The 23792-nt window shown below is 52.1% G+C and overlaps 1 protein-coding gene across 4 annotated transcripts in view; it reads left to right on the top strand.

Moving 5' to 3' along the window:
* Positions 1-23139, top strand: part of Tub (TUB bipartite transcription factor) — an 81474-nt gene extending 58335 nt beyond the window's left edge. Inside the window, exons 1-12 of one of the 4 annotated variants that reach the window (XM_048460306.3) lie at positions 130-424; positions 9036-9087; positions 9423-9585; positions 12159-12302; positions 13516-13683; positions 14643-14761; positions 15512-15709; positions 15984-16096; positions 16761-16878; positions 18279-18377; positions 18565-18736; positions 19000-23139. In XM_048460306.3, coding sequence (XP_048316263.3) covers positions 387-424; positions 9036-9087; positions 9423-9585; positions 12159-12302; positions 13516-13683; positions 14643-14761; positions 15512-15709; positions 15984-16096; positions 16761-16878; positions 18279-18377; positions 18565-18736; positions 19000-19133 — 1518 coding nt within the window. In that variant the 5' untranslated portion in view covers positions 130-386 and the 3' untranslated portion in view covers positions 19134-23139. Of the gene's footprint in view, positions 1-129; positions 425-9035; positions 9088-9422; positions 9586-12158; positions 12303-13515; positions 13684-14642; positions 14762-15511; positions 15710-15983; positions 16097-16760; positions 16879-18278; positions 18378-18564; positions 18737-18999 lie in introns of those variants that run through there. The other 3 variants (XM_048460305.3, XM_085692872.2, XM_048460307.3) reach the window with 3 other exon arrangements.
* The last annotated feature ends 653 nt before the right edge of the window (positions 23140-23792 follow it).

Genomic DNA, 23792 nt, shown 5'->3' with positions numbered 1-23792 from the left:
GCGATCTACGTCCACGGGCCGGGGTGGGGTCTCCGCTGGGGCGGGACCAGGGGCGGGGCGGCGGCTGCCACTCAGCTCAGCCCTGGGCGCGAGACCCGGTGCCTGCGGTGCGGACTACCTCTCCCGCCTCGGGCACGCTCCAGCCCGCGCGCTCCCGCGGCCCCGCGCACTCCCGCTGCTTCTTGCTCTGCGCCGCGCTGCACAGGCACCCGCTCTGGGAGCTCGCGGCCGGGGCCCTGGCGTGCAGAGAGGGCCTCGGCGGGGCCCAGCGGCGGGGCCCGGGAGGATGCGGTCCGGGGCGGCCCGAGAGCTGAGCAGGGTCCCCGCGCCAGCCCCGAGCGGTCCCGGCCTTGGAAGCCGCAGCCGCCGCCCCGCCCCCGGGAGACATGACTTCCAAGCCGCATTCCGACTGGATTCCCTACAGGTACGAGGGCCGGGCTTCTCCGGCCCCGGGGCGCGTGTGGAACCCCCACTACAACGCTGAGGGTTGGGGGAGGGCGGTAGCTCGCTGCTAGGGCACACACCTTCCTCCCCCCACCCCCCGAATCGGGGTGCAGCGTCGGTCGGGCCATCTGGCCTAGAGGCAGGGCACTCAATGCCCTCCGCATCCTTTCCAACACCGAGGGCACAGGTTGGAGATGCCGAGGTTTTTTCATCCCAACTTTGAGGTTCTTGAAGCCTCCTGCCCTGCTCCACCTTCCTCGGGGTGCTGAAAGGATGTCTGGCCTTGTTGAGTCTGGTGGCATATGGAGAAAGGAACTGCTGTGAGCCTCCTAGGCCCAGCACCCAGGACATGCGCCTGGATAGCTTGTGCGCACACACCCCTGCATCTTCACGCTTGCACACACAAGGCATCTGCGCGGCTGAGCCAAAGATGCTCATGCAGCTTTGTGAGACAGTTAGAATCCAGACCACAAGGCAGCTTACATATACATGTACCTGTATTTCCCTGTAGACCTTAATTCTTGGGTCACACGGGTGCACACTTACAAATCTGTGCATATTCACATCTGTATAGGACTATGGCATACTACCTATTCACAAGTACTGTTTAGTACCTTTCAGAGATTCAGTAGTAGTAACCTGCTTGTTAAAGGGACATAATACAGAAAATTGCCCTCATACGCTCACGTGCACTCAAGAGCCCTGGCCCACCTTCTGTTCCTGAATACTTGGTTGGTCAGACCTAAGTCAGGCCCAAGGTTTTGTGGGGGAGGGGTGGTCTCCAGCTCACACAGGTGCAGGCCTTTCTCCATCCACTCTACTCAATTCTATTACCAGGGAAAAGAGCTCATTGCCATAGCAGCACCACATCCGTGGCCACTCATTGGCTCTCTAGTTGCCATGGGCTACCGGCCTCTCTAAGCCTCCTGGAGAGGCATGTGTATAGAGAGGCTTCCGGACTGCCAAGACCCACTTTTTTTTTCTTTTTCTGACCCAGGTGCTCATTCAGTGAGTTGCAGAATCAGACACTCAGGACCCACGTGCCCTAGGCAAGGATGCTGAGCCCAGTCACTGAGAGAAAGTGGTTCTGACGGATCCCTTCCAGGAGTCTGTCCAGATAGAATCCCAAATAGAAACCAGCTAGAACTGCCTGGAGCTTGCTAAAAGCAGGACTTTCTTCCAACAAGGCACCTGTCATAGGCCTGGGAATTCAGGGATTTTTTTTTTTTTTTGAAAATAGTGGCTGCCTCCGAGCTCAGCTTCTGTGGGAGCTTCCTGAGTTATTTTCTGTCTTCACAGGAACACACACACAGATACATGTGCACAGAGAGTCATTCTCAAGATCTCCTGCAGACATGTGAGCCCATACCCCAGTGTCACATGGATAAGGCAGAATACTAATTGGGAACTGGGGACTGGGTTATACTAACTCAAAAGACTATCTGCCTTTGACATCTATCCAGGCTGGGGATGCAGATAATGTTGGGACCATTCTGCTCTTTTCTTGGCTCACGTGCACTAAGGACCTCCTTGAAGTTGGTGCAGCCCTATAGAGTATCAGTGACCATTTGTCTACCAGCAGCGGTGGTGCCCGTGGGCAGAATAGACACAGTGCTGTGGAAGCACCTTCAAGGGGGTCCAGCCGTAGGATGGTGGCCAACCACAGGCTACGCTGTGGGATAATGCCATGCTTAGGTATTGACGATTGAAAGGCTAGGCTGGCCTTGGTTCAGGGTCGATTCTGCCAGGGAACCAAGGACTAAAGCAACTTGCAAAGCTTGTAGAGAAAAAAAATCTACCTCAAGTTAGAGAGGATTCAGCCTGCTCCCGAGAAAAGAGACCTCTGAGAGGTAGATTGTCTCTGAGAAATCTGTTGCAAGTGCCCAGGTCATTGGTATCCGGAAATGGGTGGTTGACATTCAACCCAGCCCAAGTCTAACCACCCCACCATTCTCCCCTCCCACACTCAGCTGAAAGCACAGCTTGCCACCTTGGAATCCTAGCCCTGAAAGCAGCTTGGCACCCTGGCGGTCCACCCTGCTTGTTTTCTCCCTTCCTGTCACTTGCCTTCTTGTTCTGTAGCGTCGGGAGGGTAGGTATTCAGCTGGGGGGTGGGCTGTCATCAGAAGGCTCGTCCCCTGCCCTGTCCAGTCTTTCTGGGCATGTACAGTCTGGAAAAGCATTGGACTTGAGTGGACTTCCCAGTAGGGGAGACCCATATTGAGAGGAGATCCAAATAGCCCTTTGCATCACTAGGCTGCTGATGGCAGGCAAAGCCACAGGTCTGTCTGGTGGCAGAAAACTGGGACAGAAGACAAGGCATTTCTTGGCAGCTGGGCAGGGGGCAGCGTGTGCACACGTGCTCTGACTAGCATGAGGTTTCCCTAATGCCGCAGCACGTCGGACTGGAATGTGGCATATGAGGGAGAGAGACCGAGAGAGACTGACTAGTTAGCTCTTCCGATAGGGTTCTCTTTTCCTCTGCTGATTGCATCCTGCATTCCCTGGGCTCGGCTCATTTTCTTCAAAGCAGTAATAGTTGGTGCTAATCTTCTTAGGGGTAATTTTGGTTCAGTGTCTAATAATGATCATGGATTAAGTTCCCATTCTGACTTAGAAAGGAGCCATTTCATTTATAAAGATCAACAGCTAGAATCATGGTTTGCCCTTTGTTTCCCATTACCAGTCATTTCCAGTTCTGCCCATTTCTCCTTAGCAGTATTTCTGATGAGTATTCGATGCCTGTAGTGCGTGGCTCTGCAGCCTTTTGTAAGTTGTAGGTGGCTAGAACTCCAAGGAAGGACTGCGGCTTCAGGCATATTGTCTTCTGTGCTTTTGTATTTGTTTATTTTTATGTGAGTGTGTGCCTGTAGAGTTTATGTGCACCAAGGGCATTCAGGCGCTGGTGGAGGCTGGGAGAGGCATCACATCCCAAGGAACTGGAGTTACAGGGAGTTGTAAGCTGCCACGTGGGTGCTGGGAACTGAACTCAGGTCTTCAGACGCATCTTCAGTGTTCTTGCCTGCCGTGCTCAGGGCTTCCTTCACCAAAGCATGAACTCTTTGAGAGCAAGGGCCTCATGTGATATCTGGCAGCGCCTTCAGCACTGCCTGGCATAGAGAAAATGCTACCTCTCTAAGCCAAAGGGATGTCACACTTCAGCAACATTTAGGGCTTCCATAACTTCCTGGTCCCATTCCTGGATTCTCAGCACACCTAAGTGCTCTCTCATCACAGCAAAGCTTCCAGAACCCCTGCAAGGTGCAGCTCCAGGTTCCAGAGGATATCAGACTGCAAGGGTCCACATAGACCCTTCCAGAACCCCGGCAGGGTGCAGCTCCAGGCTCCAGAGAATACCAGGCTGCAAGGGTCCACATAGACTCTTCCAAAACCCCTGCAAGGTGCACCTCCAGGCCCCAGAGAATGTCAGGCTGCAAGGGTCCACATAGACCCCTCTCATTGTTTTCTTGTCCCATTATATTGTGTTTCTGTCAGACATCTTCCATCAGCCAGTTGTGATAACTTCTTTGGGTTGAGTCTAAGCGAGATTCTGGTTTTCCTGTCCTTTTGGCTCTTGTTAGACACCTTCTCCCCTCCCCCCTCACACACCCCTTCAGTTCTACTGCCATGTTTAGCCTCAGGTGCCTGGTTTTGACAACCGCAGGCAATTCCTTCTGGAAACTCCAGTTTTTTCCTCTTTGAAGGTCACTGGCTGTGGTCACAAGAATCATTTGCATGGCCAATTATTAGAGAACTCCGTGGTACTTGCTTAAAACAACAAAATTGATTCTGGAGCGTGTTCCTCAGTAGTTCTCAGTTACTAAGCCAAAGCTAATGCCGCTGGTTTTAATTCACCTAGTGTTTTTGAGAACCCTTGGCCAGAAGGCAATGGCACATCCTCAGAGAGCTCCTGCCCCCATTTCCAACTGTGTGCCAAGCAGCTGCTAGGCAGTGGGAGCCATGGCCATAGACTTCCCTCATTTTGGTGCTTGGCACAGGGGGTGCAACCAGGCATTCTGGCTGGCCTGTCCTTATAGCCTGTTGCTCTGATTTTTAGGTTCAGAACAGCTTCTGCTATGGCTGAGGGAAGGAATGAGGTAAGAAAAAAGGGGCAGGCTGCAAACTGGGCTTGGATGGAGCATCCAGATGGCCGAGTCTGTCTCTGTGTTGTCCTGGCCTGGGCCTCTGGTATTGATGATGAATTAGAGTTTACAAAGTGGAATGGAGGAAAAGAAGGATGGAAACAGGCTTCCTAATAATACTGGCCATATTGTACTTTTCCAGCCCACAGCACAAGTCCCTAGAAACCTGTCTGGTCCCTCCAGGGGAGTGTGTGGCTGTCGATAGCCTGTCTCCGTGGGAGTTGAAGTTGCCACCCTTTTAACCCTGGCTAGAGCAGCCAAATTGGGGGATACTGCAGACTGGAGCCAGTGACTAGAACATTCCCTGGCCTTCTAGGTCTGGCTTCCAGTAGGAGGTGACCATAATGAAGGAGCTGCCAGGGTCAGCTGGAAGACCCATCCATCAGTGCCCTGTCTCTGTCTGAGCCTCCTGGCGGGGCTGCAGCTGGCAGCCTGGGCTTGGCAGTGATTCCGTATTTGGAACCAAAGTCATTAAAAAGCCATTAATGTCTCCTTGCATGGTTATCATTCAGTGCAGCCTAGAACGGTGCCCGTCAGAGAGGCAGGCCTGGGAGGTGTTGTAAGAAGGACAGACACCCCAGGAATGATGCTGCAAGAGGATCTCAAGAGGCAGGGCTAGCCGGGTGGGGGCAGGGAGGGAGCTTTGGTTCTGCTCCCCCTCGAGACAGCCATGATAATTGTCACTGTTCCTCAGCACAAGCTGTTGTGCTGGGGATTCTTTTGTTATCCACCGGGGAGCTTGTCTTTGCCCAGATGCATTGTCCTTACTTCCCAGTCCAAGCTTGTCACTGCCCCATTGCCATCTCCCAGTATCCTTGCAATGCTCCTAGAAACCCGGCTTTCTCTGTGTTACGTGGGTGGGCGGGTATTACAGGGTCTCCTGCGGTCAGCTTGCTGGGCCTAGAGGGAGTCATTTCTAACTGCACCTGCTATGCTGCATGCACCCTTCCCTTTGAACATACCTGATGCTGAGTGGGTGGGTGGGTGGCTCTCTGGACTCTGCTGATAGGGCTTTGACTTCTAAAATCTCTCAGACTGTGCCCTTGGTTCATTCTTCTCTGAAAGCCACAGTTAAGCTCCTTCTGCTGTTAATTCCACAGATTTGAGGAGAAAGACCACCGGCCCAAATCATGGCCAAATTAATTAAAGCAGGCTTTATTCATATAGATGGGCTGTCTCTTCCCTACAGTAGGGCTTAAAAGATCAGCACTGGATGTGGAGAAGATAAGGTTTTTCTAGCTTAGGAGTAGGGGGTTTCCAAATGGGAGTATTTGACAGGCAACTAGGTGGGGGGAGGGTCCCCGAAGCAGAACACCAGCATAACAAGTTGGTCTTAACAACCTCCCGAAACAAAGGCATGGTTGCCATTTCCTGGAACAGGCAGCGCAGAACCATTTGTAGTTAAGGTTACAGGTGGGGCATAGCCCAATCCTTGAGAAACAGATTTAATTATAAATAGGGATGACCCTAGTTTGTCTTTATTATAAGACAGCCTACAAGCCCAAGATGGAGGCCGGCTGGTTTATCACTACCTGTATTTTATCTGGTAATGAACGGTGCTGCAACCTGTGGCTCTTTGTCCGTCTTCCCAAAGAGGAAATGTGGGGATGGTGGGAGAGGAAGTACTGCGTTCATGGAAAATAGCATTCAACCCCAGACACAGCTGCACGGAAGGTCCAGGGCAGTGTGACAGCCCCTGTGGTAGGAAAGCACCTGCCTGTGGCACACGGTGGTGAGGTCACCACTTCCTGAAACATCTTTGTTGCCACGCTGCCTTGAAGCCTCTCTGCAGATGACTCTGCTGATGCTTACCTTACCTTTCTAGATGTCTCTAGAAATTTCACTGGCACTGAGGACATGGTCTTTGTTCTGCTTAGCCAAGACCAGTCCCTGGGATGACCCAGGTAACCACTGTCCCCAGCAATGCCCTCTGAAAGAGTGTGACATCCCAGTAAGAGGTAAATAGCCTCGCCCACTGGCACAGAGGAAGCCAATTCTGACCTATGGAGATCACACAGGGACTTCTGAGACCAGGTCACTAGCACAGAAATGCCAGGATCAGAGGCCACTGGGCCCAACCAGAGCCTGTCTGGATGGCAGACCTTTCTGCTCCTGCCAGCGGGTGTCACTGGAGAGAGTCCTTACTGCATTCACCGGTATTCTAGAAGCAGTGAGTTGCACTGCTGTAGATCTCGGTGGGCCAGAGGACGCGAGCTGCAGGGAGCACTCTGCCCTTGTGTGTGCCACTGCTGTGCGTAGTAAAGCCTTTCAGGACCCTTCGTGTCTTGATGGCCCGACATCTCTCGAGAGAGAGAGCCAAGAGATCTCGGTCTCTGGAGGTGCCCCACAGGGTCAGTGTGCTTTTCAAGGCAAGTTGTTCACCAGTTCAATCAGATTCGGGTTTTAGGCCACTTGTTGACGCCTTGGGACCTGGTTTTGTGTCTGGGAGCCCCAGATGCAGGTGTTCTTGGACAGGTGGGCTGTCATGGGAAGACTTACACTTAGAGACTTGTCTTTGAGCTGTGTTTTCTCCTGTGTTCCAGCAGCCAGGGGTTTGGTAAATGAGGTCATTTTGAACACAGCCCTACATATAGTTGGGGCTCCTCCAATGTGCAGATCAATCCAGGGGTACCAGGAGAAGGCCTACTATCAGTTAAATGGTGCGTGGTAGCCATAGGTGGCCAGGGAGTGGAGCGGCGATGGGCGGCTAGCTCTACAAGTACTTTAAGGGACCTGGAGTTGAGCTGTCAGAAGAGAAACGTGACTGCACCTCATTTTTACACCTCATTTTTGGAGTAATTTTTGACCTTGTCTTTTCCTGTCCATACACACTATGCTCACTTTCACACAAGCAAACCTACCTCATAGTACAGATGCCTGCATACACATGAGATCCACTCATACACTTCCTTACAGTCCCCACAAACCGATGTACTCGGGCCTACTTGAACATGTCCCTACCCATAGGTCTGGTTCAGCTAGTCTCTAGCGTAACTAGGAGAAGCAGCCTGGAGCTTCCAGAATTCCCGGCCTTGGGCTCCACCTCATCCCCTGGCAGCATCCTGAGTTGGCCTTTCGTAGAATTTGAACCTGAAGTGTCTTGATCTAGCAAGAAAGCTAAGTGGTTTAAATTACTAATTCTCTGTAGGTGGAATTTTCTGTTCTGCCAGCCAGCTCCCAAATAACCACAGAGACTTATTATTTAATTATAAATGCTCTGCTGATAGCTTAGGCTTGTTACCAACTAGCTCTTACAACTTAAATTAACCGATATTTCTTATCTACATTCTACCACATGGGTCAGCATGTTCATCTTACGTTTCCCTGAGTCTCCTGGTGACTCCACCCTTCTTTATCCCAGGGCTCTCTCACTGTCTGCAAGTCCTGCCTAACCTCTTCCTGCATAGCTATTTTTCATTTAGCTCTTTATTAAACCAGTGAGAACAACATATCTTCAAGTGTACACAAACACCATTCCACAACAGTTCTCTCTTCCTACTCTGCCTTCTTAGGGAGCAGGAGCAGTCTGTGTAAGAAGTCTGACCTAAGACTCACCAGTGGGACTCATGGATCTGATGCCCTTTGGCATTACTTGGTCCTGTGTCCATGACCAGGGAAGGGCTAAAAGCCATTTTCTGGGCAATGCCTTAGCTAGTTCTATCTACCCTGCAGTTATTCTTACCTAGCCCTGGCCTTGTCCTGTTGAAACTGGACGGGATTTTAGCCTCTCCCCAATGAGGACACTGCCCTCTTTAGGGGAGCAGGGCTGTGTCAGTACATCCCCTGTTCCTGCCTGGGAGCCAGGAACTTTGGATAGGGCGATGGTCTGTCTCAGGGGACCCAGCTTTTCCAGAAAGGATGGAAAAAAGCAGATGGGAAGATGGTAAGGAAATGCAGAAGCAGTCCTGGCATGAGGCCGGCATTCTTGGGATTGGCTAATGGACTGATGCCTTTGTTTGAATACCTCTGGTTTTCTGTCAGGCTTGGCTCTGCTTAGGTATCCGAAGGGTCTTCATCCTGTTCTTACCAGGGCCAGGCTAGCTCGGAAGTCCTCAAGGCAGTGAAGGAGGAGATGCTACCAACATGGCAGCAATGTGGCTTGGGTGCTCTGTTTTCTAATTTTTAAGATTGGGTCTCCAGGCTGACCCTGAGTCTCCAGCTCCTGGAGCTGGGATTACAGGCATGATCCACCACACCCAGCCTTGAAGGCATTCTTTTGTTTGTGCTGGGGGTCAGATGCACCGGCCTTAGGAAAGTGCTCTACTACCACATGACTTCCCCTCCCTTCTGATCTTGAATTAGCTCCTAGACAGCAGCCTCCCTTCTTTCTCCCTCCACCACACGGACTCAGTAGGAACCATGAGAGGAGGTTAAAGGATGGGGGTGGGGTCTGGACCACCTCCTGGCACCTCCCTGGGCGGCCCTGAATACCTTTCTCTCCCTCTGCAGTGTCCTAGATGATGAGGGCAGCAACCTGAGGCAGCAGAAGCTTGACCGGCAGGTGAGTAAGGCTGGGGCTGGTGGGCAGGCGGAATCTCAGCAGGGGGCCAGGAGCAATGAGTCCCTTTTCTTTGGATGACCCTGTCAGATGGTTAGAGAAGCAAACTCTCTCTTGTATCAGCTCTGTAATATTATGTTAACCCTACCCTAGTCCTCACCTCTTCTGCCGAGCTGGCAGTCACCGGATGCCAACAGCATGAGTCCTTACCCCGAGAAGGCTAGAGGCCCCAGTACAACTTCTAGAACCTAGCCCAGAGATCAGGGTGCTCCTTTCGGCTCCCTCCTGGAGGAGGTGGAGGGCCAGTCCACCTCTGTGCCTGCCCTGTGCCTCTGTAGCGGGCCCTGTTGGAGCAGAAGCAGAAGAAGAAGCGCCAGGAGCCTCTGATGGTGCAAGCCAATGCAGATGGGCGACCCCGGAGCCGGCGGGCCCGACAGTCAGAGGAGCAAGCCCCCCTGGTGGAGTCCTACCTCAGCAGCAGTGGCAGCACCAGCTACCAAGGTACACCGTGCCTCTGTCCCGGGGATAGCTAGTCTGGGGAATCCCCTATACCGCAGTACCACACCCTGGAGATCAGTGGTATAGGGGACTTGGGGGAACCGCAGGACTCACCCTGTAGGGTTTGCCTACGCTGAATGTTGTGTCTGGCTCAGCTGGACAGATGAGTGAAAAAGGCAGAGAGAGCCCTTAGCCTTGGGCTCCTGTTTATGTTCAGATGGTCACCTCCTATGTCAGGTTCTGAGGCCTGAAGGCTCTAGCTGGATGGATCGGGGAGTTCCAAGGTCCAGGTTTCTGATCTGTCCCTGAGCTCCTATGCCCACCAGCATTCTCTCCTGTGAGGAATCCCTCTCCTAGCTTCCTGTCTTACTCAGGCTATGCGCTCCCTGTCATCTGCCTCTTCCTCTCTGAGGTCTTGCCTTCTCAGTGTGCCTGGCTTCTGACCTATAGGTCGCTGCTCCTGGCTGAGGCCTGAATCCTTCAGGGCTCCCTTCCTTACACCTGGCATTCAGCAGAGCCCAGTCTGGAAATTATCTCAGAGCCTGTCCTGCCCATCTGGGTGTCCAGGACTTTCTCCAGCTTTCTCTAGGGTTCAGTGCCACAGGGTTTGTGAGAGAGAAGGCAGGGGACAGGAACTAGATAGACTCAGTCTTTACTGCCCTCTGCTGGGAGGTGCCAGCCATGCAGGTGGCTGTTTCCTGCACAGATGTAATTGGAAGTTAGGCCATAGGCGCCTTCCTGCCTTTTGTGGGTAGGTTAGAAAGTGCTTTCTTCTGGGATTCCTTTCTGCTTGGAGCCTCCAGTCCCATTCAACTGCAGGTATTGTTTGCAGTTCAGGGAGGACTTTCTTCCTCTGACCAAAGACCTTGTCCCGCTGCCCTACAGTGTCTCAGGTTCTTCCCGTTCTGCTAGCTCAGCTGATAGTTCACCCCACAGCATCGTGATGCTTTAAAGGGAAGGAATTGGGAGTCATTCACCGATTGTATAGGTCGCGGCTGGCACATGCGCACACACATCCTCTGAAGAAACACACTTTATTTATTCCTGCTAATGAAGGCTGTATCTGGGCATTTGACAGAGCTGAGGATCACATTAAGTAGCTGGTTTGCTATGTTATAATTTCCTTCAGGGAAGACAGCCACTGGCTTTCTTGGTCCTGTGCAGCCTGGCTTGCTTTGCCACTGCCTTTTACCATGGCAAGACTTGCTCATGGATGTGGCAAGTTGCTTGTGCTCTCTCATACTTTTTGCTTCACTTATGAAAAGGAGGAGTCAGCCTTAGCACTTAGAAAATGGAAGAAACCACGGTGATTAATGGGCCCAAATTCAGGTCATTGCTGTTCCCCACTGAGATCAGAATCGGTGAGGCCTTTAGGGGCCTTCCCCATAGGATACACTGGACATGTGTGAAGTTCCTGTTGTTTCTCTGGGGCCCGCAGCCATTGCCCAGCTTTGAGTGATGGACAAAGCCGAGAGAGGCTGCTGCACACCTGCTGTTTGAGCAAGACCCATGCTTTCTCTGCTCACTACATTCCCTAGCTTTAACTACCTCGTGCCCTGCCACCTGCTGGCTGTTGGTGTTAATGCAGGCGCTCACGGCCAGAGGTGGCTAAGGGAGTGACCAGAACTGACCCTCCCAGTGTTTGACCTGTGGCTGAGCTCATTCATGGCACACACCCATGAATCTCCTAAGTATTCAGTGAAGGGCTGCGAACTAGTGGCTGTGGGTGCGTAGTGAGCAGACAGGTGTGGTCGCTGGCCGTGGAGCTTCTGTTACATGGTCTAGGTGGGAGAGTTCAGCAGGTGGTTGCAGTGTGCCTTGTGGGAAGAGGCCAGGCTATGCGAGGAGGTGGCAAGGCACTGGCTCTCCCTGGGTAGTGGGGGACAGCTTCTCTGGAGCTCCCAGGAAGTCAGAAGTAGGAATTACTCAGATAGAAAGGACAGTCAGGCAATGACACGCTAACATAAAAGGAGCGTGGTTCGTGCACGGCACTAAAGCTGCCTGGCATAGCTTGACGCATGCTGGGTGGCAGAGTGTGTGGTGAGGCTGAGGAAGGAGCGGGGGAGCCTGTCAGGCTGGAGGCTGTGGGTGGTCACCTGAGCATTCAGAAACTGTAGGTTTTGAGCAGATTGGGGTCCTCCTGTATGGAGATCGTGGAGGACATTGGCTGTGCCTTCCCCGGTAGTTCCCCGTTCCTGTGCCTAGCTCTTCATTTCATACAGCCCCTCCTCCCTTACACTGGATCCCACGGGCTCTGCAGACTTTCTGGAGGAGTATCTGTCCTGTCTGCGGTCTCTTTCAGAAGACACAGCCTTTGTGTCCTTCCCGTCCTCCATGGCACATTCTCATGACACTCCCCGTCTCCTCCTGCACCTGCCCAGGCGCAGAACTTTGGTTCCTAGCTGTCGACGACACTGTAGTAGGCTGAGGTCCTGCCCTTGACCCATGGCTGGTTGAGATGAGTGGGTTGATGTTGCAGGGGAAAAGCTGCACCAGGGCTGGGTGGGACCTGTGGTCAAGTGGGAACGCTAATCTCACCCGATGCCCATTTTTGTCTTGGGTTCTCTCCTGAGCAGTTCAAGAGGCCGACTCACTTGCCAGTGTGCAACTGGGAGCCACCCGTCCACCAGCACCAGCCTCAGCCAAGAAAACTAAGGCAGCAGCTGCATCGGGGGGCCAGGGTGGGGCCCCTAGGAAGGAGAAGAAGGGAAAGCATAAAGGTTAGCCTGACTTCTCCTCAGACCTCCTAGAGGCCTGGCTTCTGTGGGGGCAGAGCTTCAGGTGGTGCAGGATGAGCATGCTCAGTGAACGGGAGCTCAGGCGTGCCCAGGGTGCCCATCAGTAGCCTTTGCCTAGCTCCTCAGTACCTTGGCTAGTTTGCGGTGTGGAGGGCTTTGTCAGACTGCCCAGGAAGTGAAGTACCGCTTAGCTGCTTAGCTGCGGCTCAGGACCACCCCTTTCCTCCCAGCTTACCTCAGCCTGAGCGCCCTCATCCAATCCCAAGCCAGGATGCTCCCTTCCGCGGAGTGCTCTGCTCCCACAGCAGTTGCCAGCTCTGCCTGCCCATGTGGATTTCTCCCAACCTCCTGCCCTATCCTTAGAACTCTCTGACCCACATACCAGTGCGTTCCCTCTGCCCCTCAGTCTAACAGATTCCTAGAGATCAATGACAGGACGGTGGCCACTTCCCCAGTCCTGTTTCCTGGCTACTGCTTCTTCGGTCCTTGTTCAAGGCCGTTGATATCCAGCCACGGCGTCATAGTTGCACAGTGGCGTGTCAGGATCCTTGGGTTTTCAGAGCAAAGCTCAGCCAGGCAGAGAAGCTGCTCCCAGTGGGCCAGGTCCTTTTCTGTCACTCAAGCTGCAGCTCCTCGGGCAGGGAATGTAAAGAAGGCGGGTTCTGCAAGCAGAGGACAGGGCACGTGGGACGGGAGGCCCTGTGCTTGGGAAAGCGACTAGGCCAGCCATGGTGTTTCAGGAGGGCCCTATTTTTGGTGACATACGCGAGTGTATTGTACGCGTGGAGTGTGCGAAGAGAGGACACCAGCATGTGTAGCTTGTAGACGTCTGTGTCCGGGAAGCCCTACTGCCCGCAGCTGTGCTTTGGATTGATCTTTGTTTCCTGTCTTGTTCTTTCCACTGTGCAGTTGGTTTTGTAGATGGTTATTGTCTGTCTTAAGGATGTGGAGTATTTCGAACCAACCCTTGGCAGGTATCTTGGGGGAAAGGAGAGAAGAAACGAAGCCCATGCCCCTTTCCAATTTCCCAAGTATTAACAGGCTGGCAGTAGTTGCTAGTTTGGTTTTTGTTAAGCCAATTTTGCAAATAAGGTTTTGCAGAGGGTCCTGTCATCTGTCCCCCTCCCTCCTGGACGCCTGGGAGTCCAGGCTTTCCGCTCCCTCTGGATGGAACTCAGGAGTATCTGGCCTGCAGGCACCAGCGGGCCGACAACTCTGGCAGAAGACAAGTCTGAGGCCCAAGGCCCAGTGCAGATCCTGACTGTGGGACAGTCAGACCACGCCAAGGATGCAGGGGAGACAGCAGCCGGTGGGGGCTCACGGCCCACCGGGCAGGACCTCCGTGCCACGATGCAGAGGAAGGGTGAGCCCCACGGGGGCCCAGCTGGGACCAAAGCTCAGTCCCAGGTTCTTAGCTACACTCTACTCCAAGAAAATAAATATCCTTATGTTTGGTCCAGTCCGTCCCTGGATGTCACAGAGGGGCATTATTGGAGTCAGATGAGAAGTTTCAGGCCAGGGCTCCCGATAAGGCCAAGTTAAGAAAAAGAAGTATGAACTGGGGTAGCCAGCCAGCAGCCTAACCCTATCTGTAGCTCCCATGAAGCCCCAGTTCGTGTGCAGAATTTTTCCCCTTTTGTTTGGACAAGAAATTGTCTGTTTGTCTGCTGAGCTGCTGAGAGTCCGGGCAGGTCCTCCTTGGAAACTCACTACCCAATTTCTCTAACATGAGCCCTACCTCCAGGGAGTTCTGGGTACAGCCTCCCACTGTGAGGAACCTACTGAAAGATTACTTCACGAGGAGAGAACTTTTAAGGCCACCCAGAGTAGCATTCTGGTTCAGGAAGGAGAACTGAGACCGGCTCAGGGCAAGCTGGGGAAAGCAGAGTCAGTGCCACCCACAGACCGAGCGAGGACCTAAGCCAGAGTCCATGTCGGGGGCTGTGGCCTATGCCACCCGTGGCCCTTAGAAGAGGCGGTTCCCTGTGCAGGGTCAGCTCGGCTCAGGCCTTGCTACACAAGCCATAGGGACGGTGTACCTGAGAGCAAACAGGGGTGTGATGTAGGGACTGAGCTACAATCGGGTGGTGGGAATGCACCCCAGGGAGAATTGTGACAAGCCCCAGTTCATGTGCGTGTCCCTGTATGTGTCTGGATGAGTGGGCAGACATACAGCAATGTGAGGGTGTGTGCAGATGGCTGTATGAGCGCCTGGGTGTAGGTGAGTCATGCGTCTGAACACACATCGACACGTGACCACCTAAATTCTCACTAGAAAACCTGTCCGCTTGCTCATCCGTCCATGGTCTCTGCTCACCGTAGGCATCTCCAGCAGCATGAGCTTCGATGAGGAAGAGGAGGAGGATGAAAACAGCTCTAGCTCCTCCCAGCTAAACAGCAACACCCGCCCTAGCTCTGCCACCAGCAGAAAGTCCGTCAGGGTGAGTGAAGAGGTCTGCCTGCGGGTGGCGGTCTAGTTTGTTCCCTGTTGTGGTAGGAAACACTGACGGGAAGCATCTTGGTGAGGAAAGGGTTTATTTGGCGTATGCTGTCACGTCTGTCCTCGAAGGTACTCAAGCCTTTGGAGGAGCACTGCTTGCTGGCGCGCACACTTCAGGTTCCTGCTCAGTTAGCTTTATACAGCCCGAGCCCACCTGCCCAAGGATGGTGCCACCCATAGGGGGCCGGGCCCTCTCACATCCTAGACATGGCCACAGATGAGTGTGGTCTGGGCAGGCACAAGCCTCTCCACCCCTTGACTATGCTACGTCAAGTTGATAGACTAGAACATGAGGTGGTCGTGTGTGTGTGTGTGAACACTATGAGGTGCTGGCTTCCCTGGGGTGAGGCGTCTATATGAAGGCTCTAAAGCTGGGCTCTGCTGCTTCTCCACTGCGCTCCCTGTCTCTCCAGCAAGGTCAAAGGGCTAGGATGCAGGGAGAGTTGGACTTGGACAGGATGCCCTCCTGAGAGCCAGCCCTCATCCTTGCCTCCACCTCCAGCAACGGCTGAGGAAAGGAAGAGGCTAGAAGATAGCTCCTCACTCTGGGTCACGGCGGCCACATCTACATTTCGAGATCCTGACCTCCCTCTCCTTCCCCTCACTGAATCAGGAGGCACACTCTTCTCCGAGACCACCAGTCTGAAGTGGAGAGCTTTTTGATTTCATTTTTGACTCTCCCTCTCTGTAGGAGGCAGCCTCAGCCCCCAGCCCAGCAGCCCCAGAGCCACCAGTGGAGATTGAGGTCCAGGATCTAGAGGAGTTTGCTCTGAGGCCAGCCCCACAGGGGATCACTGTCAAATGCCGTATCACTCGGGACAAGAAGGGGATGGACCGGGGCATGTACCCCACCTACTTTCTGCATTTAGACCGTGAGGACGGCAAGAAGGTGAGTTCCTCTGGGCATATATTTTCAGTTTGAAGGCCAGGAGGCTAAAATATGAGGGAAACTCAGTTCTGACTCTGGCCTCTCAGTTCTCCAGGGAAATAGTATTTCATGTGGACTCAGGGGTTTGTCAGTCCTTGTACGTGTGTGCACACATAGCTGTGTTGGGGGAGATGAAGCAAGGTGACTATCTGTGTGTGAGCCCAGATGTGTGAGTGACCACCATATTTATGGGCTAGAGGCTAGATATGGAATGTGAATTGCTTTACTCTTTAAGGTATTCCTCCTGGCGGGAAGGAAGAGAAAGAAGAGCAAAACTTCCAATTACCTCATCTCTGTGGACCCGACAGACTTGTCTCGGGGAGGCGACAGCTATATTGGGAAATTGCGGTACCAGTGCACTTCCAGGAAGGGAGGGAGGGGCCAGAAAGTCTTCTGAAATCTCTGAATATATTGCCCTTCAAGCCCAGCCACAGGCCAGTCTATGCCCAGCCTTGGGTCAGACAGTACTAAGCTGTCCCCAAGGTATCGAGCACAGGCCCAGCATGAGTGACAGGTCAAACCAGGGTGCTGCTGATGATGTAGGCACCGTGGAAAAGTTGCTTTGGCCCTCTGGTCAGAGCCAAGAGACAGGACTGCAAAGAAGCCCTTAAGAAGTGAGGTGGGGAGGCCTCAGGTGAGGTCCCATTGAGGAAGAGTAAGTGAAGACGTGAGTAACCAAAGTTGGACATAGCCCTGGAAAGGACAGAGACAGCCTTTCTCTGTGAGGTACAGAACCCTCCCTGGCCTCCTAGATGCTACTCTGCTTCCTTTCCAGAAAAATCAGTGCCCTTCTCCCTTCCTATGAACACTGACTCCTTGGGTTTCCTTCACTGAAATGAGGTGCCCCTTGAGTTTAGTTGACTTAGAGTTGAGTGTTTGTGGGGTACCTCCACGGTGTCCCAGGTCTGCCCCTGGTCCATCCCATAATGCGCTGTAGGCTTCTTGTAAGAGAACAGGCTGTGCCACGGCATGGGGAGAGGTATACGAGCCTGTTGATCGTGCCTTTCTTCAGGTCCAACCTGATGGGCACCAAGTTCACTGTTTATGACAACGGCGTCAACCCTCAGAAGGCATCGTCTTCTACGCTGGAAAGTGGAACGTTGCGGCAGGAGCTCGCAGCTGTGTGCTATGTGAGTCCTTGGTTTCTAGGCAGACATGAAACTCAGGCCATGGTGCCCGACTGGGGTGGAGACCACCCCATTTATCTTGACGGATAGTCAAGGCTACGTCTCAAAGGGCTGTCCTCTGTAGAGTGAGCCTGTACGGGACGGGGACCTAGCCCCTACCTGTCTTCAGAGCGCTGACCACAGCAGGCTAGGAATCTCGGGGAACCATCCCTGGCTCTGCAGTCTGACCCAGGATGCTCTTTGGCAGGAGGAAGTAGATGCCTGGGTTCCTTTCTGGACTTCACTCACAGCTCCGTGCTACAGTTGCAGTGCCAGGCACTGCATGGATGGGGCCCTTTCGGAATCAGTTCAGAACAGAGATGCTGTTCCCTCTGGGGTCTGGAAACTGAAGCTTAGAGGTTGGGCATTTGCTAACATTATATCAACCAGGACAGAACTGGAACATAAATATAAGTGCATGCTCTGTTACAAACTTGGTTTCTTCATTTACCAAAGTGAAGGATGAGTGTCCTGTGAATCTGGGCAGGGATACTTAGAGACTAGTAGGCCTCTATAGCCATTTCAGATGATCCCATGGTGCCACCTGCTGGCCAAATTTAGAGAAGCAGCCTGAGCCCATCTATAGCCCAGGTACCGTTGGAAAGACTTAGGACGTTGGAAATAGAAACAAACCCTTATGGTATTTAATCCTTATTGAGAGACAAACCATAAAACAGCTGTAAGTGAAATAAGTTCGTTCTTGATCAATGCTTAGAACTAAAAATCAAGGTAGAGATATGGATATATGAAATGCCAAGGCGTGTGTGGACCATTAGGAGGGACAGCAGGGAGGGCAAGGTAACTCTTGAGTAAAGATCAGACATTAAACCAGCTGTGTGTATGTGTGAGAAGGGCAGAGTGATTGCAGAAGAGACTTAAGATAGCAAGGAAACTAAGGTCGGGGGTCGAATCAGTAAGGTCCTGGAGAGAGAGTAAGAGTTTCAGCGGGGAAGAAAACATACCCTTTACTAGGACTGTCAACCAGGGTGCTGTGCTGAGAACAGACGGTGGGGAGGAGAGCCTTGGGGGCCCAGGGCAGGAACAAGGAGTCACATTAGTGGCTGTCTGGTGACCTTCGATTCTGGTGCTATCTAGAAACTGTGGATAGGTTAGGAATGGGTGTGAGAGAGTGAAGTAGTAAGACTCTAGTTCCCGTGAGCGGATCTAAATGCTGAGTCGCCACTGACTGAAGCAAGCTGGGCTGTAAATGGGAGTAGTTCGGGCTGTGCTAAATTTAGAGGTAACTACTAGACTATCAAGTATAGATGTTGCAGACATTTTATTCCTCTTTACCTCCTTGACTCAGTTTCCCCATTGGATAAGCAATTTGAGGTAGCCAATGCTAAATTCTCTTGTTTTCCCAGGAGACAAATGTCCTAGGCTTCAAGGGACCTCGGAAGATGAGTGTGATTGTCCCGGGCATGAACATGGTGCATGAGAGAGTCTGTATCCGTCCCCGCAATGTGAGTCTCTCACACTTCCCCAGACCCCAGCCTCTGAATGAGCTTCTAAGGGCAGAATTCCCCCAAGGTGTTTGTGTAGGGGAACCCTGGGTGTTTAGGGAACTGGGTAAGATCTCTCTTTGGGCGGATGCGATGCCAGGGCTTGGGTCTGGCTCAAGTAAGGCTGTCCCCACTTCCCTACCGCCAGGAGCATGAGACACTGCTAGCACGCTGGCAGAACAAGAACACGGAGACCATCATTGAGCTGCAAAACAAGACGCCGGTCTGGAATGATGACACACAATCCTATGTACTCAACTTCCATGGGCGCGTCACACAGGCTTCTGTGAAGAACTTCCAGATCATCCATGGCAATGACCGTGAGTATCGCTGCCCTCACTCCTCGGTCCACACCAGCCAGAGTAACAGGATGTGGGCATATGGCTTTTATTAGAAAGAACTTACCAGCTGTAGTGATTAGAGTCCCAGCCCCAGATTCTGGGGCTTGGAAACACCTTTTAAATGGATGTCTTTTCCCCCCTACCCCTTGTTGTCTGTGTGCATCACCCCCCTTTACCCTCTTGTGGCCTGTGTCTTATCTGTTCTTCCTGTCTTCACCATCCGTGCTTGTGCATGGCCACAGCGGACTACATCGTCATGCAGTTTGGCCGGGTAGCAGAAGATGTATTCACCATGGATTACAACTACCCACTGTGTGCACTGCAGGCCTTTGCCATTGCATTGTCCAGCTTTGACAGCAAGCTGGCCTGCGAGTAGAGGCCTCCTCTGCCTTTAGGGTGGCCCGGTCTGGAGTGGAGCTTGCCTGCCCGCCGAGACAGCTCTGCCTCCCCTCTGTTAATAGGCCCTCAGCGGGCTTTCTGGCCTTACCAACCAGAAACTGGCGCTCTGCCTCTGCTGCTGAAGCAGGGGGATAGCAAATGGGTATGAAGGGAAAAGAGTATTTCTGCGCCCCAAGGTCACACACATAACCAACCTTGGGTCAGTCCCCACCACAGTTGTGTTTACCACACAGGGCAGCCTCTTCAGCTGGCGGTACAGTGGAAGGGGAAGCACAGCAGGGCTGCTGTGGCCCAGCCATCCACTCAGCCTACAAGTCAGAGGACAGCGGGTATCCCAGGAGGTAGGGGTACAGTGAGTGCATGTGTATGTATAGGGCACGTAAGTTTTACGTAGCAAAGGGCCTGGTGGTCAGCAGAAAGTGCTCCCACCTCAGAAGGGGTTATCAAGCCTACGGGAAGTTGGGAGTGGGGCTAGGTGAGTGGCAGGACCCTGCTAGGCTTTCAGGGGCCTGGCTGTGCGAATTAGCCGGTGGCTTACAGTGGTAGCTCATTGGTTGCTTCCAGAAGCAAGAACCCAGCTCTCAAGGCCAAATATCTGAGTGGATGGGGGTTACAGGAGTCCTCCAGTAGGCTCCCCTACATTAGGGCTCTCCGATGTTGAACAGCCCCAGCACAACTCCTAGGACACACGTGTAGGGAGGTTACCATGCTTCAGAAGAACGTCCTCTCCGGAAGACACAACTCCCATTGTTGCCAGCATGCCCAGATCACTGAGGGCATTCTTAGGGGGAATGGAACGTGGTACTTTAGGGCCACTGGAGCTCAGTAAGAGATAGTATGGCTCACCAAAAGCAATGCTGATCCCTGAGAATATGGGACTCTCTTGGTTACCTAACTGGTTAATGGCGTAGTTCAGAACCTCAAATTCCTTTGTTCCTACTGTTACCCAGAAATTAGACTCTGGCCTTCTGGGGTCCATTCTGCATACCCTTTCCTTTCCCATTTCCAGAGACTTAGGACCTCGGAGTCCATATCTAAGATTGAAAACCTTTCAGTAGGGCATCAGGCAGTTCCCTGTAGAAAGCTGTCTGTTTGGATCTGATCTGTGCCTGGCCCTCTCTGAGGACTTCAGGCTGTGCACAGACCTCAGCAGGGCCATTGCACACTTTGTGGCTGGCAGCCTCGGTTCAGGGGCTGGGTCTGGACATTCCCTCCACTGCCACTTTTCCTCGGATGGCACCATTCATCTGGTGGGCTTGGGAACGCCAAGCCTTGCCTGTCATTTGCAAGCTCCTTACCTAGATGGGTAAGAAGCCAGTGGGAAGCAACGAACGTTTAGACATTGCTTTAAAACAGATATGCTCAGAATGGCTAAGTAGAAACTTAAAAAGTAAAGTCATGCTTTGAATATGTAAAACAGGTAAGGAAGCTGGATTGAAGTCAATGGAAATATTATTTATGAAAAAAAAAACCCTGGATTTTCCTATTTCCTTCTAAGCAAGGTACAACTGCTACAGCAGGACCTGACACAGCTGAGCCATACATCTCCGTGAGAGGACCTTCCAGTAAGTTAGCCTTTGTTTACAGTCTAGTTTCTAGAGAGCACCCGGACTTCCGTGCTGGGGCTGGCCTATCTCCCGATGAAAGATTACAGTGCCATCTATCTCCTTACATTGCTGTGATTGCCCTCCCTCCCTCCCTCCCTCCCTCCCTTGATAAGGAGAAATCTGACGTTGAGCGGTGGGAACCAGACCATCAATCTAATCAAGCTCTTTCTCTGGGATGACAGTTTTAAGGTTGAACAGGCTGACTCTGGAGTCTGGTGGGTGGAAGAGACCCTGGTGGTAGCGGTGGAACTGGAAGCACAATGGAGAACTCTTTGCCTCCGCTCTCTGCTTTAGCACACAAAAGGGGGTGTTGGCTACCTGAATATAAATTTGGTTGCACCAGGAAATAGGCCCACTATGGAGAAAGGTAGCCTCAGCACAAGACCCGTTGTTGGGCACTGAGTGACAAGAGCAGTTGAGTCACCTGCTTCAGACCAGCCTTGGGACTCGGCTCCTGGTGACATTGCCTTTTCTTGAGCACAGGCCCATGGACCTCAACTACCGGGGCCCTGGGGTCACCTGGGTTCAGCCTCTCCCATAGTAACGTTTTCTTACCTTTCACACCCTCTCCTCCTAGCTGGTCCTTGGCTAGGCAGCTGATTGATGTGGGATGAGTGAACAGTCCGTAAGAGTGCGGGGCAGCTAGAACCTTAGGCAGCTCCTCTGTATGCTACTGGCTCTCTACCCTAAAACTCTCCACCCTCTGCTCCAAAACACTTCCTCTACAGAGTGGTGATGTTAGCTTCCCCAAGTCCGAGTCTCGCTTTTTCTGTCCTGGCTCCAAGGTGCTCTGTGTCTGTATGTGTGTGTGTGTATGTGTGTGCGTGTGTGCACATGTGTCTAGAGGAAAGGGCAATCTGCAATCAACCAACAGAAGTTTAAGATCATGCTTGAGTAGGAAAATAAGGAGGCAGTTGTGACCACTGTGGATTATGTTCCTTCTTTCCATACTTTCTTCCATGGTCCCAAGCAGGAGACTATCGAGGAAATGTAGTGTCGGTCTCACTGGAGGAGGAGCTGAGATGGTGTAGTGATGGTGCCTTAACAACCTTGACACTAAGAGGAAGCAGGTCAGGTTCATGCCTATGGGAAGACAGGTGTTGGGAGCCAAGATGTGTGATGACAGGCTGGAAGAGAACTGGTAAACCTCCCTTCTTCACTGATGAGCAACAACATTGTAGAAGTGGTTTATTTTTTTCCTTCTTTTTGGATATGGCAAGGTATTTGCCTCTGAACTTTATCTAGAAGCAGTTTCTAAGTTTGAGCATAGGGATGACTGCTCTGATGGGGTCTGCAGGGAGGAGCTACGTCCACAGCTCTGCTCTGCAAGCACAACACCCATCTCCTTGGTGGACAGCCTGCCTTCCCCTCAGTAACAGCCCTGGCCTTCCCTTCTCTGTACTCCTTGCCCCAGCTGTGATACCCTCATGGGACTTCAGGATGCCAGGTGCCATCAAAGCATGCTTTCTGTGGTGCCTAGCACTGTGACTGGGGCCCAACTGCCCTGCAGAGTTGGGACCTTACACTGCCCTAGGCTCTGGCTAGTAGACCCGCTCTAGTCTCCAGAACAGGTTATGGGATGGATCCTTACTTTAGTTTATGGCCACTTGCCCTTATTCACGTCCAGCCTGCAATTTTTTGTCATTTCAAGATCTTAAGTACTGGGATGCATTTGGGTTTTCAGCACAGAGGTAACTTGGTCCAGGAGTATACAACTGCATTTATAGCAGCTAGCGCATTTGAACAAACTACATATTCCTGTGTCTGTCTCCTTAACTGCAAGCTAAAGATGCAGGCCTGTCAAAGCTTGGTTAGTGAAGGTTACCCCTTGCTCTCATCACGACCTTTCCTAGCTCATCACTGTGCCTTCTTTCTTCCCTAAGAAAGATACTGCACCCCTCTTCTCTGTTCTCCTGCCCCTCCTCCCCCACTAAGGTCCAGGTAGAGCTGGAGACGAGGCTGAAATTTAGGGTCTTCTATAGAGCACCTCAGAGTAGCATAGACGGGGAGCCCAGCTCCAGCTTGGTGAGGACAGGCATTTCTCTTGCTGGGAGCACACTTAGCCAGTTTTCACAACGCCTAGAACATGTATGTCGATTTGTCGATTTGCACATGATTGTCTTTTCCTATTTTGGAGTGGTCAGACATTTTATTTTTGTTTAAAATTATCTGGAGTTTTAGACAAACTTGCAAAACTGTGCTTTTATTAAGTGACTTTTTGAATAAACTTTTTGGTATTCGGAAGCAAATGTATTTATTTATTGTATGTGCAATGACAAACTTGGTATTTTCCCATAATGGCATTATGTATGTTGTAGAATGTAGTGTTTGTCTAAGTACAGACATGTATCAACACATTAAACTTGAACTGTTTGATTGCTGTGTCCTTGTTTTTCACAGAAGGAGAAAATGTGTCTCTCCTAAAAATGTTCTCCATTCCTTTCATTCCTAGGAGCTTCAAAGGGTCAGGTGGGTGATAGCAACAAAAAGATGCAGTGTGTGTTTAAAACCAGCGACATCCAGATCAACACTGTCTTCTCCTGTGGTATCACATCCTTAGTGTGCAAAAAATGAGGCTAGAAGATACTTCAAGGTCATCTCGGTCACCCTAAAGGAACTGGCCAACAGTTCCTAAGTGTACCTGGTGGTCATGGTCCTTGTGGACAGAACTGGGATATAGGAGTCAAGGGTGAGAAAGGCCCAGCCATGTCAGTCTAGGCCATGGTCAGAGCTGGAACCATTTAAACAGGAAAACAAGCGTCAGGCATCAAAGCTAATATCTACTCTTGAAGGAAGTCATCCTAAAGCCTCCCCTCCCCCCCAGAGTGACCTGCACCATTCCTGGCATCCAGAGTGGCCTCAGAGAGGGTGTCAAGTGGGGCAGCACAGCAGCAAGAGATTCAAGGCAGTGATGGTGCTAAGCACCCACCGCACATCTCACTGTGGAACAGACACTCCACAAACAGTCCTAGGAGGCGGACATGCTGCCCAGTTCATCCACAGGGAACTGGTGCCCTATCAAGTGAAGG

This window comes from Myodes glareolus, chromosome 7 (assembly GCF_982192425.1).
Source record: "Myodes glareolus chromosome 7, mMyoGla1.1, whole genome shotgun sequence".
Taxonomy (NCBI): domain Eukaryota; kingdom Metazoa; phylum Chordata; class Mammalia; order Rodentia; family Cricetidae; genus Myodes; species Myodes glareolus.
The sequence above is the reverse complement of the archived record's forward strand: the minus strand, read 5'-3'. Positions and strand labels throughout refer to the sequence as shown.